We start from the raw sequence: 14,506 nt of genomic DNA on the forward strand, positions 1-14,506 counted from the left end.
AGCTAATTACTTATCAAAATTCCTAAAATGTTTCTCCCAAGTCTGAGATAATGCAGTATTTAGAGTTAGAGAAAGTAACAGTAGTTATCTTCAACTGGAATGGGATTGTCCAATGTACAAGTGAAATATTGGTGCAGGAACTGTGAGGTCCCATATGCCTGCAATTCATCTAATTACCCATCAAAAGCCCTAAAATTTTCTCCCAAATTTGAAATAATGCAATATTTAGAATCACAGAGTGTAACAGTGTTATCTTTAACTAGGACAGCAATCATTCAACATGAAATTGAATACTGAAGTGGGAGCTGAGTCATCCCATGCATCTGCAATACACAAACTTTGGCAAAAAGGGTTGTGTGGTACCTGCCTGGTACTTTCACCTAATTGTTCTATGAAAACTGTAAAATACTGGCCTTCAAAAATGACTTGAATAAAACCAGGTCTACATTTAAGAAGGCCGACCAGGCTAGCTGGGTGGGTAAAGTGCCTGCCTAGCAACCCAAAGGTCGCGGGTTTGAATCCCGCCTCGGGCTTGGATCAAAGTGTACTGCAAAACCTTGGTAGGTGCATTATGGCCACAGAAGCTGATATGCCAACAACTACCAAAAAAAAAAAAAAAAACATTTAAGAAGGTAGAATAAAAAGCACAATTTTTTTTTTTTGTGATGAACCTGATAGTTATATTTTTTGGTCAACTGAAACATGCACTACTAAAGTTTTGCATTGACCACTCAGGTTCATCAAGCCTTCTAAATATCTCTTTTTTTTTAGACCAGCTTTCCATATTTATATTGTCTGGAAAATGTCTGTCTTAAAAGAGAGGTAAAAAGTGTCCCTTTTTACTAATAGAGTGTAATATGTTAGTTAACACTGGAATTGCCCACTCTGTACAAGTGCTGCTGGAAACTATGAGTCACAGTAAGTGCACCATTATGGGATTCTTCCTCTTGCTCAGAATAATTGCCTGAGAGGGCATAAATTCAAATTGAGGAAAGACAGTTGTACGATAGATGTGCAGAAGTTTGCGTTTAGCCAACGGGTGGTTGATTGCTGGAACAAAGTTCCATCTGTCGTCGTTGTTGTTTGTTGGATTTATTGGTGCAAGGGCTACTAAGGCCATAATGCACCTATTTCAATCTTATTTCGTACATGATTGTTATATTAAATAAAAGGATTCAGATCAGATGATATTTGTTTATCATTTTGAGGAAGGTAAAAACATCATTAATATCTTGTCGGTCCCCGAGAATCTGCTGTAAAGTAAGTTTATTAGAGGAATATAGATGTGAAGAGAAAGCTGTTTTTCGTTCTCTCAGATATAATGGGCATTCAATGATCAAGTGGTTTACTGTGAGTTGAGTTTGACAGTTGCTGCATAGTGGAGGGTCATCCTGAGTGAGTAAATAACTATGAGTTAGGTGGGTATGTTCTATTCGCATACTGCAAGTACAACTTCTTCCTTTCTATTGCCTCTTAGGCTTGATAGCCACTCCTTGTGATCGTTTCTAATCTGAAAGAGCTTATTCTTTTTTCTCCCTGCCAAATGGATAGCCATTTTTTTTCTAACAGTGCTATGTATGATGTGTTTTAAATCTGTGTAAGGTATCTGCATGTCTGATGTTATGTGACTGGTGTTCTTGGCAGGAAGATCCGCTTGTTCGTTTCCTATGATTCCAGAGTGCCCAGGTATCCAACAGAAAATTAATTTTTGCCTGTTTGCAAGAAGCTGTACTAACTTAATTTGAATTTGTTGTAGTAACGGATGACTGGAAGGAAATTTACACTGAAGAGCAGATACAGCACTTAAGGAATCGGTGTAGATAATAGTTTGAGGATATAATGACTGTTTTACATTGTTTAGAGCCATCAGGATAGCATACAGTTCTACGGTGTAAAAACTGTACTCCAAAGGAAGCTGCTGGGATATTGTAATGTTTAGTACAACTGCAGCTGTGCCAACTTTACTATCTGTCTTGGAACAATCAGTGTAAATTTGGGTAAAACTAGAGAACTGAAAAGAGTGAGTTGCATGGATCTGCTGAATACTGAGATTTGGAAGGGCATTCTTTCCCCATTGTTGGAAATGTTGGTCAACAAGGGTATTTGCCGTGGTGGCTTAGCCGTGCTAATATCTGGAATTATGTTATTCATATTTAGTTCCCAGCACATAGTTATGCTTTGTAATCTAATGCCACATGGTTTATTTTGGTACAAATTATGCCATTTTGGGGTGAATAAATACTGCTTTATAGGATGATGTGGGAAACTTCTGATTTTAGCTGCATAACTTAATAATAGAGCATGCCGACGAAGAAATAGAGGTGGTTCGTGTGCTTCTGTATAGAGACTCTGAACTGGCAATGTACGAAAAGCTCCCAGTGCAATTCGGAGAGCATTGTGATGTACTGGGTCGAGCCATTTTAATACACTTTCTCTAGCTGAGGCATATGCAGGAGACCCATAGTCTAGTTTGGATCTTATGAGCGACCGGTATAAGTGCAGCAGCATGTACTGGTCTGCACCCCACGACATAGCGGAAATTGCCCTGAGGAGATTCAGCTTCTTTAGACAGGTTGTATGAATATGCTTAATATGCTCTAAGAAATTAAGTTTTTTATCCAGAATTAGACCAAGAAAGCTAATACTCTGTTGAAAAGTAATTGTACGAGAATCAAGATGTAAATCGGGATCTGGATGTAAATTCCGTTTACGCAAAAAATGAATTGCTGTCGTTTTTTGTTTTGAAAGTCTGTATCCATTATTTTTGGCCCACTGAACAAGCTTGTTAATTGTACCTTTATGTTGATTGTACCTTTCAATGAAATGCATGTTTTGTGAGTGGCTTGAGATTGCCAGATCATCGGCATACAGATAAGTTTCAACTGTGTCGGGAATACATTTGGTAATGGAATTAATCCTGAGAGAGAGAGAAGAGCGTGGCACTAAGCACAGGACCCTGAGGGACCCCCTCTTCTTGCACAAATGTTTGCGAGAGAGCAGAGTGAAATCGTACCTGAAAGGACCTATTGTTCAAAAAGTTCTGGATAAATTTTGGAAGATGACCACGAAGACCAGATTCATAGAGATTGTGAAGAATTCCATACTGCCAGGTTGTATCAAAAGCTTTTTTGATGTCAAGACATATCATCATCAGGTGTTCGTTCCTGAGAAATGCATTTCGGATGTTTCCTTCAGCTTTGACCATAAGGTCAAGTGTTGATCTAGTTCTTCGAAATCCATATTGATTTTGACTTAGAATGCATTCAGTCTCTAGGAACCATGTTAACCTGGCATTAATTATTTTTTCTAATGCTTTTCCTATACAACTAGTTAAAGCTATCGGTCGGTAATTTGCTGGATCTGAATGGTCCTTTCCTAGTTTTCGGAAAGCTAATACAATCGAATGACGCCAACTGGTAGGGTAGTAGTCTTCGTCAGAGATTCTATTATACAGTTTTAGCAGAGCAGAGCAGAAAGGGATTCTTTATTCAAATAATATATCATTTGAATGAAGAATCCCTTGGAATGATATATCAAATGGCATAGTACACTCCACAGGGCCAGCAGCACTATTTTTGAATCTTGCAAGTGTGCTACGTAACTCTGCCATGGTAAGGGGTACATTATATGGATGCTCTCACGAAGTACTGAAATTCAGATTATATTTTTCTGCTTGTACTTTATGTGCCTGGAAACTTGGCTCAAATGCGGTTACAGCAGAGATATTTTCGAAGGTTTTTTTTTTGTTTGTTTGTTTTAGTTAGTTGTTGGCGCATCAGCTTCTGTGGCCATAATGCACCTCCCAAGGTTTTTGCAGTACTCTGATCCAAGCCCGAGGTGGGATTCGAACCCGCGACCTTTGGGTTGCCAGGCAAGCACTTTACCCACCCGGCCAGCCCGGTCGGCTCGAGGGTTTCACCTAATGTATTAGAAATATCGAGAGGATTGCAGATTTCTTTGCCTTTTAGAAGTATTATCGGAGTGGTTATAGGAGGATATTTTCCATTAATTCCTCGAACTTTAGTCCAAATGATTCTGATATTTGTGGTTCTGTTTATAGAGGAGGCATATTTGGACCATGTCTCTTTTTTGCTTATTCTTGTGTATGACGAGATTTAGCTCTAGCTTTCTTGAACTGTATGAGATTAGCTGTGGTTGAGTATTTACGAAATAAGTTCCAGTATCTATTCTTCTCTTTTTTGGCATTGCTACAGGCTTCATTCCACCATATTTTTTGGTGGGAGTGGGTTTACATGGATGATCTGGGTATACTGGTTTCTGCAGCTGCTATCATTTGCTGAGTTATGAAAGTTATGGCAGAGTCAATGGTGAGGGTCTCAAATGTCTGAATATCTAGATGTGCCAGTTCTTGATATTTCTTCCAGTTAGCTTTGTTGAATTTCCAAACAGTTTTTATTTCAGTTTGAGGAGGAGAGTTAGTCGACAGTGTGCATATTACTGGAAAGTGGTCACTATTTCACAGGTTATCAGTGACCGTCCAATCAATAAGCGGAAGGAAGTTTGGCAAGCATATTGAAAGATCAATTGCAGAAGTTGACCTTGAGGAAAGATGCACGGATGTGTTAGTCCCATTGTTTAGTAAAGTTAAGTCGTGCCTTTCAAGAAATTTTTCAATTAACTGATCTCTCTTATCAAGGTGCGAGGAACCCCATGGGGTGGGGGGGTGATGCCCATTCCAGTCACCTAAGATACCTGCAGAAAGGTGGTGGCAGCTGGGTAACTAAATCATTCAGATCTGCTAAAGTGTATGAATAGTTTGGCGAAAGGTATATGGAAACAACTGTTACCGCTGTCTTAACCATAACTCTAGCAGCGATTGCTTCTAAAGTTGTTTGCAATGCGATAGGTCTGAAAGGAGTTCTGGAGTTTACTAGCAATGCTACACCTCCATGTGCTGCATTAGAGTTGTTCCTATCCTTTCTAAGCATTATATGATGTTTTATGCTCATAGATATTTTAGGGGTCAGGTTTATTTCCTGTAGACAAAGAACAGCAGGCTTATATTCAGTAATTAAGTCATAAACACTCTCTAAGTTAGCTCGGAGTCGGCGAAAATTCCATTAAATGATTCTATGCATTATTGAGGATTCTCGGGTGTGTCTGCTTGCTTACGGGATGTGGTTTGTTTGCACCTGTCTAGTCTTTTTTTCCCTTTTCGGGAAATTTGGTCTAGTGACGTTCACATCCTCCTCTTCTGCACGAAGTTCAAGAGGTGGTTCATCTCGGTGTGAATTTCTATCTATGTCCATGTTATCAGTACTGGATTTTTGATTATTTCTTTCAGAGCTTGTTTGATTAACTGGCTGTTGTACAGAATTTTTATCTGGTGGTATTTATCAATGGTGTATTTATCGAAGGAGTTGATTGCTGTTGGGTAGGCTGTTCTTTTAGCGTAGAGAGGACTGACCTTGCCCAATCAGAAATTGAGATGCTTGGCAGAACTGAACAATCTGTTTGTACTGTTATGGATCGTTGCTTTTTTACAACTGAAGAATAAGATGGCAATTTATTTGAAATTGAAAAATGTCTTTTTGCTTCTTGGTATGGTACCTTGTGTTCCACTTTGTACTTTTGTATATTCTTTTCAGTCTGCCACTGGATGCACTCCTTTTAAAATGCTGAATGATTTCCCTTACAGTTTGGGCAGCTTTGTATTTCAGTGGAGCAGTCTGTGTGAACATGCTCTTTTGAACCACAGGAGGCACATGTGGTTACACCCCTGCAGACTGCTTGTGAGTGTCCAAATTTTTGGCATTTAAAACACCGGACTGGGTTTGGAATATATGGTCGAATTTTGCACCTTAAATATCCAGTTGGTAAAATTGGTGTTTTAAATGTAAGAATGACCGTTCGGGTAGGAGTAAGAACCCCATCTTTCTTAATGACTATCCTTTTGGCGTTTATTACATTTTGATCGCCTAATTCCTGAATGATCTCCTCCTCAGATACATTAAGGAGATCCCACTCGGCTATTACTCCTTTAGAGGAGTTTAAGGTGGCATGCGAGGTAACCTTTGTGGGAATTCCACCAAAAGTCGATATTTTTAATAGTTTTTCCCGAATGCTTATTCTCATTCATCTCCACTAGAAGGCCTCCGGATTTTAATCTTTGAACCATTTTTGGTGGGCCCGCTGCATTTTCAAGACATATCTGTATTAAGAATGGGGAGAGCTTACTCAATGGATTATCAGTTAAAGAATGCAGTATCAAAAAAAGAGGAGCAGAGCTTCTTTTTTCTGCCGGTTTGCATTACCTGCATTTAAGTCTTCTCTGTTTGAGAGATCTGGATCATGAGATCCGTAAGTGGCATGTCTGTTTATGTCCATCTTTGCTCCTTTTTGCCCCGGGAGAGTGTTTTTCTTCTCCCAGGCAGGAGCGGTGCCACCAGTGACCAAGCGGTTTAAAGAATCAGTTAGGCTAATACGAATTATATATATATATATATATATATTTATAAGGAAAGAAAGGTGTATTTCCTTTCTGGATTCTACTTCAAAGCTTTTAAGTAAAGAATCACTTACGAAAAACAAGAAGAATAGAGACACTGGAACATAAATATAACTAATCCGCTGAGAAAGAACGCTATGTATCGCACAAAATATCGCTTGGCACTCGGGGCCATCTGTTGTTGTAGAAGTAAATAGATTAAATAGATTCAAGGCAGAACTAGACAAACATTTGGAGCGAGTGGATGGGTGAAATGAGAAGGGTTTTTTTTTTTGGCTGATGCTATATAAGTTTGCTTTCTTGCATCACATGCCTTTTAATTAGCATCACATGCTAATTATTCAGCACCTTAAACAACAAAAAGCAAATAGAAAAAAAATTCCTATTTATACTCCAAAAAGACGAGGACATAGGGTTAGACGATTTTACTGGGTAGGGACAAGAAAATATTGTTCAAGAAAATATTAAACTGGGTACATGTGAACAGACAAAGTTTTTATGGCTCCAGCAAATAGAGAAGTTTTTGCTTTTTTATTAACTTAAATTGGCATATTAATTTTTTTTTAGAGTTGCTTTATATTCCTACTGGGTAGGGACAAGTATTGTAAACTAACAATACTTTAGTTTAAATTGAATTTACATAGAGATTTTGTAGGTTATTACTTAGTATCAGTAAGGGTATCAAATCCACATGTGGAAAGGTTTTGCAGCTACCGCGAACACGAAATTTTTAATTATACTTAGCCGCTTTATTGATTTAATTGTTAGATTAAATTATTTTCTATAAGTAGCTTATAGACCTAGCCAAGCTCCATGGTTTATTTTGAATTTAGATAGTGCGATTTGGAAAGTAAATAATACCTCGTGTCTGTAGATTAACCATTCTTAACTTGCTGCCATTGCTATACGATACAATGTGTGCTAGCGTAAGGTTTAGTCGAAAACTAGATAGCGAGTATAGTAATATCAATTAATCAGTAAAATTTATTAATCTTATTAAATTTCATTGTCAATTGAATTGTACGTTTTTAACTAAATAAATAGAGCAACCTAGTTATTACAAGCGTGGCGTCATGAATTGATACATATAAGTGAACAGGGGATAAGAAAGTCATATAACAGGACACGGAGATAATATTCAATACCGAAATACATATATATGTATAGTGTTATAACTGAATTGGGATATAGGTTTAGGGTTATATTTTATATTGGAATTTTATTGAACTTGAATAGAAATCATAACTCAGACCAGAGCAGCAAAGCAAAAAGCTCAACTAGTGGAAGTGCTGTGGCTCTGGGGAGATCTGAGGGAGGAGGGGGGGGAGGGGATTGTTCTCTGAATCACAGTCTGTTGAAATGCACTGCTTGTTTGAAGTTTGGGGAGCAATCAGGAACGGGACATGATATTGCCAAGAGGGAATGTCTTTGTGTGTGCACGATGTAAAGAGTGCAAGGAAATCAGGCACCAACTTGGCATTGTTATAGGCTTATATGAGAGCTTAAAGGACAGGCTGGATGCCCTCGAAGGATTCAAATTGAGGGGCCCATCAAGCTCTCAGCTGCTCACATCAATACCAGAGCTTGCACTTGAACATAACATCAGCCCCCAAGGCAGAATACGCTGGTCCCAAAGGAACTAGTTGTTGTAGGTGACTTATTGTCAGGGAAATGGGGGAACATATTGTGCAAAAAGGATAGCTGGAATAGGACCAGGGTATGTTTGCCAGGGACAAAGGTTGATGATGTTGTCGGGCAGATATCATCCTTTAAGGGCACAAAGGGTGATATTGTTGTACACGTTGGCACTAATGATATTAAGAGTAGAAGACCGGCAGAATTACTTAACAAGTACAAGTACAAGACAATGCTGAACAAAAGCCATGAGTTAATGTTGAATTTGAAAGTGTCTGCAATTCTGCCCAGACACGATAGGAGGGAATATATGATGAGAGCCTTGTCGATCAATTTGCCCCTGTAGAGATTGTGCAAGGCTCAAGGGGTAGAATTTTTCTCAGCCTGGTCTGTGCTTGTTAACATGAGAGACTGCTTCTAAGGGATGGGAATCAGTTAAATAGAAAGGCTGCAAGAATATTTGCTGTTGCTGTCGAGGCAGAGTTAGGTGGGTCAGAAAATTCCTAGCTTGGGGGAATACACGGACTAATAGATTAAAAGTAGCCGCTGGCAGAGGTAAAAGTGATTCTTGCACTACTTCTATTGAAATGCAATTGAGCAGCAGCCTGGAAAGCATGGCAATGGGAGTTTCCAGAACAAGTAAATACATGGGCTGTATTATGGTAACTAAGAGTAGAATATATACCTGCATGTACACCAATGCTAGGAGTATAGTTAATAAATTTGATGAGCTTGAAGTGCTAGTCAAGACATCAAAGGCAGATATTGTTGGGATGTCAGAGACATGGTGTCACACAGACATAAGCAGTGCAGAACTGGAATTTGGGAAGTACAATGTGTACAAAAAGGATAGACAGGACAGGAAGAGAGGAGGAGTTATGCTGTGTTAAGAAACACAAATTCTAAGGAAGTGCATCCAATTTATGTTGGTGGACAATGCAACGTTGAGTCTGTTTAGTGTGGCATAAGCACTAGGAAAGGAAAAATGAGAGTAGGTGTGTGTTATAGGCCTAATGAATCTGATGAGTATAATGAGCAATTGTGCAGAGAAATAGTGGGCAAGTAAATTAGAATGTCTTATAATGGGGGATATTAACTGAAATTTGTGGGTTGGACACTCACACACTAGCAAGGTTTTTGTGGATTTATTGGATGACTGTTTTCTACAGTAGCACTTTCGAGAGGCAACTAAAGGGAGTAATATTCTTGATCTGATTATCAGTAGTGATTCTTCATGCATCAAAACCTGCAGATAAAGGAACCACTAGGTGGCAGTGATCATGGTGTGCTGAAGTGGGATTTACTCAAAGAGGTAACTACCATCAAGGTTAAAGGGAAGGGGTTTTTGCTTTCATAAAAGTGACTACTGTGGTCCGAGACAGTATTTAAATTCTATATGGTGGAACCAACTGATGATGTTACCAACAACAATTTCAAAATGGGAAGATTCAAAGAATTAATCTTGGAAGCTGCTAGCTTTTTCATACCAACAAAGAAATATTGTTCAAGATTTAGGCCTAAATGGATGTCAGGTGAAACTACATGTGATTGCAGAGAAGAAAAATGCATGGGGTACATATAAATTCACATGTGACACAGAAGCCTACGATAGATATAAGCTGGTCTGTAACAAAGGAGGTTAGGCAGGTGAAGGCAGATAAGAAAAATGCATGGGGTACATATAAATTCACATGTGACACAGAAGCCTACGATAGATATAAGCTGGTCTGTAACAAAGGAGGTTAGGCAGGTGAAGGCAGATTATGTGAAATCTTTGGCAAAGGATGCAAAGAAAAACAGCAAAGAGTTCTGTACTTATGTAAACTCTAGAGGGAAGGGGATGAATCAGATTGGTCCACTTGATATCGATGATTCAACTGTCTATGATCCTGCTCAGGTAGCTAACAAACTAAATGAATATTTTGCATCGACATTCACACATGAGGAGTTATTCAGGTAGGGGAATAATAACTGAGAGTAAAGTGGAGGAAAAATTTTTGAAGATAAACACAAGAAAGGCACCTGGGGTGGATGGAATCTATCCAGTTATGTTAAAGGAGGAGGCAAAGGAAGTAAGCAAACCCTTAGCCATAATTATGAGAGCTTCCCTGGATTCAGGGGAGGTACCCATGGACTGGAGATGTGGAAATGTGACCCCACTCCACAAAGGAGGATCAAAGGGAGACAGGTAATTACAGACCTATTAGTTTAACTTCTGTTCCAGGGAAATTAATCGGGGCACTGGTTAAAGAAGCATTGCAGGATCATCTAGACAAGACTTCAGTTATAGCTCGGACACAGCATGGGTTTGTTAATGGGATGTATTGTCTGACTAATTTGATTGGATACTATGATGTAGTCACAAAGGAAATGGATGCAGAGAATAACTTTGATATCATATATTTGAATCTTAGAAAAGCCTTTGAAACTGTTGCACATGATAGACTGCTGCACAAATTGGAGCAGTGTGGCATTGGAGTCAAATTGCTGCTATGGATAAAAGGATGGTTGAGTGGGAGAAGACAGAGAGTGGTAATCAATGGACACTGCTCTTCGTGGACTAATGTTATTAGTGGAGTCCTTCAGGGTTCAGTGTTGGGTCCATTGTTGTTTTCTGTATTTATAAATGATATTGATGATGGTATATTAGGCTTAATGTCCAAGTTTGCAGATGATACGAAGGTTGGCAGGGTTGTTAATGACAATACACCGCTGCAACAGGATATAGAAAAGTTGAGCAGATGGGCTGAGAGATGGCAAATGAAGTTTAACATTGACAAATGTAAAGTACTACCTATGGGAAGCAGTAATCCCAGAGTAACGTATCAACTCTGTGGTACCACACTGACAGTGGTAGAGAATGAAAAGGACTGGGGGTAATTTTGCAGGCAGATATGAAGTTTTCTGAGCAGTGCAGATGGTCTGTAAGAGTAGCTCATGGTGTCTTGTCAATGATATACAGGAATTTTTCTAGCAGGGAAAAGGAGGTGATTATCCCCTTGTATAAGGCAATGGTGAGACCACACCTTGAGTACTGTATACAGGTCTGGAGGCCTCATTTTAAGAAGGATGTAGAGCTGTTGGAACGAGTACAGGGAAGGGCAACAAGATTATTGAATGGAACAAAGGGTTGCTCTTACAAAGAAAGGCTTAAGTTTTGCAAATTACAGTGTCTGGAGACTAGGCACCTACGAGGTGATCTGATTGAGGTGTATAAAGTCTTGAATGGTTTGAGCATGCTCAATGCTGATAGGATTCTTACTCTTGCTCAGAATAATCATCTGAGAGGGTATAAATTCAAAATGAGGAAAGACAGTTGTAGGATAGATATGCTGAAGTTTGCCTTTAGCCAGCGGGTGGTTGATTGCTGGAACAAACTTCCATCTGTCGTCGTAGAAGTTGATAGCTTAAATAGATTCAAGGCAGTACTTGACAAACATTTGGAGCGAGTGGATGGACGAAATAAGGGGGTTTTTTTTTTTCTGGCTGATGCTATATAAGCTTGCTTTCTTGCATCATGTGCCTTTGCTAATGCTAAACATGATACCACAAAAAATTGTATTTTGGATATCTACTTGCATCATTTAGTTACAATCTTTTGTGGCACACACATATTTACTGTGAAAATCAGTTAAATTTCTTAGTTATAGATGTGATTTTATTGTCATCAGTAACTATTTTTCTTTAACTTTTCAAAGCTAGACACCTCAAATTTTAATAATGACTACAGCAATTACCTTTCTAAAACACAAAGTTTCAAAAATGCTATTGCAGTATAAGAAATATGTTTGTTGAAACAGTAAAGTGTGATAGTGAAAACCAGGTTTTTTCTAAGAAAAAAGTAACTGTTTTTACATAATAAATATGCTTTAACTTCTGTAGTGTTTAAAAAACATTTTTTTCCCCTTTCTAGACACCTCCACCAACTTATGAAGAAGCTTTGAAACAACTTCATGTATCGTAAGAAATACTTAGATATTCAATAAATTGCTGCCTTCACCTAGTTTATAAATGAAGTACAGTATATTGATGTGCACAAAAATTGCATCTGTGTAATATATGAATGCTGGTATGCTGCTTAAAAATGTTTTACTTAGATATAAGTATTAAATTTACAATAATATATAACTGAATTGAATGAAAGAATTAATGTTATGTGCTTAACTCACTAGAGATTCTGTTAAATATTTTTTAAATAATATAATTAACCTTCCGTTGCTTACCATATATGAAAGAAATAAGGAAATACACCTGTGTGGTGTCACAGACAGCTTTATTTTTGATTATAAAAAATTAAAATAATTATAATTTATTTTAATTATAAAAAAATTAAAATGACATTATAATTACAAACTATTTAAAAAAAATAAATGAGAGAAACCAATAACAAAAATGTTTTTATCATATTTTTAGAATTTTCAAAGTTGCTCATCCTTGAATTGAAACAGATGCTCACCTGGCATGTTTCAGATATCACGTGAACATTGTGTTTTTGCCAGCTGTTTCCATCAGTTTCCTTTAAACTAGAGAGAGGCAAAAGCTCTGTACAGCAAGGTTAGATAGTTCTTGCTGGCATCTCACAGTTTCCACATGACTGTGGGATTCGAGTACAAGAAACATGGATGCTTTTGTCTGACTAGCATCCATTAAATGTGAAACAAATAAAATAATTTCTCATAATTCATAGTATATTGAAGTGAAAAGAGAAAATACTGTATACCTTTAGAGAATACTGGTAGGGTAACAGGTGTATTTATTTTCATTTACAAATTAAAAAAAAAAAAAAGTGGATCTGTCAGATGCCATGTTAGTGGCAGAGGGTTAAATATGACACTTTTTCATGTGACAGAATTGTAAGTTATTGGAACAAGTCATATAAGCAAAATTTTTGACAGTACCCAGATTTATGGAATTCTGCATTCAGGCCATGAAAGAGGCTTCATTGTAGGTTGATTTATTAGTTTTGTTGCTTTGATGCACAAAGTAATCATGTTGCTTGGACACATTGGATTTTAGTAAAAGGGAACATAGGTTTTTTGTCTGTAAGATCTATTACTTAAAACTTATCACTTTAACACTAAGTGAAGGTTATAGCTCCATTTGAGTGCAGTTTTTAATGCAGTCATGTCATATATTATTTTTATGACAACTGCATTAAAAATGCAGTCATGTCATGCTGTGAAATGCAAATGTCAAATGCATTGACATGTTGTGAAAGCTGCTTTCCAAGAATTACTCTCGCTTTTGCTGCAATCTGGGATGCAAGCACCAGATCATAACAAAAACAAGTGTGCAGCACCTGACAGGTTCCGAAAATTGTTAGTTTTTATTTCTGGAAAAAGCTTTTGGTTTTTTGAATACTGCTCGATTTACAATACTTATTAAATGTGGTATTTTGTTTTTTTAATGAAAAATTTGATAATTTAAAAAAATGGTTTTTTTGCATGTTATTTCAATGAAACAAAGCTTTTAATTATTTTACTGAGCATAGGGAAAAAAAAAAAAAAACTATTGAAAGTTTCAGCCATTAGCATTGAATCAGGGATTAATGCACAACAGTTATTTTTGAGAGGCACTTGATGGGTCCCTTTGCAAGCATGACAGTTAAGAAGCATAGTACCTTTTCTAATATGGTTTATTCTAATAGCATAGTAATGGCAGGTTACTGGACTATTAGAATAGTCACTGGACATTTACTTTTCCACACCAAGACAGTTGGATGTAACTAGAATTGGCATACATACATGTTTCATGCAATTGTAAAGAGGATGCCCTAAAGTTAGTGAGAGAAAACCCCTTTCCTAACCCCAAAGACAGAATTCTGGTTGAAGAACCCTCTGAAGCCAAGAATTAGATATGTGTGATTTCTTGTAGATACTGGCATTGTGGAAGAAAATGTTTATTATAAAATGAAAACTTATAAAATAATTATGATTCAGAGAAGATTATAAAATTAGTTAAAATATACTGAATGAAAGTGTTAAAAATATGTATAATAAAATTTAATATAAATAAATATACAGGAATTTTCAGCTACTGTATTATTTTAGATTTTATCAACTAAGTTAAATATAGCTGGTGGTGGCCTTATATACTGCAGAGATTATCTATAACTTGTCATACAAGCTCAAATCATGGAAGAGAAAAGGGGCTAAGGGGGGGAGTGAGAGATAGAGAGACACGTTACACATGTTGGGGAGGGACAAATAAATGGGAAAGAGGGGAAGGGGTTAGGAAGTGAGAGAGAGAGAGAGAGAAGGGGTGGGAGGAAGGAACATGGGAGTATCGTATCTGCTGGCTTCATCCACCACCAAAGGCTGAAATAGAGAGTGTGAGCATATGCCATTAGTCCTGGTAGTACTGTTGTAAGCAGATTCTAACCAGCAGCAGATCTTAAAACCA

General features: G+C 37.5%; 1 protein-coding gene across 1 annotated transcript in view; it reads left to right on the top strand.

Annotated features, from left to right (window-relative positions):
- LOC150085744 (uncharacterized) overlaps positions 1-12,130 on the top strand; it is a 381,725-nt gene extending 369,595 nt beyond the window's left edge. Inside the window, exon 7 of the mRNA XM_090373469.1 lies at positions 12,018-12,130. Within this exon, the coding sequence (XP_090229595.1) occupies positions 12,018-12,068 (51 nt within the window). The 3' untranslated portion in view covers positions 12,069-12,130. The remainder of the gene's footprint in view (positions 1-12,017) is intronic.
- Positions 12,131-14,506: the final 2,376 nt, after the last annotated feature.

The sequence above is a fragment of the Mastigoproctus giganteus genome, chromosome 5 (assembly GCF_048544385.1).
Source record: "Mastigoproctus giganteus isolate SK-2022 chromosome 5, ASM4854438v1, whole genome shotgun sequence".
NCBI classification, from domain to species: Eukaryota; Metazoa; Arthropoda; class Arachnida; order Uropygi; family Thelyphonidae; genus Mastigoproctus; species Mastigoproctus giganteus.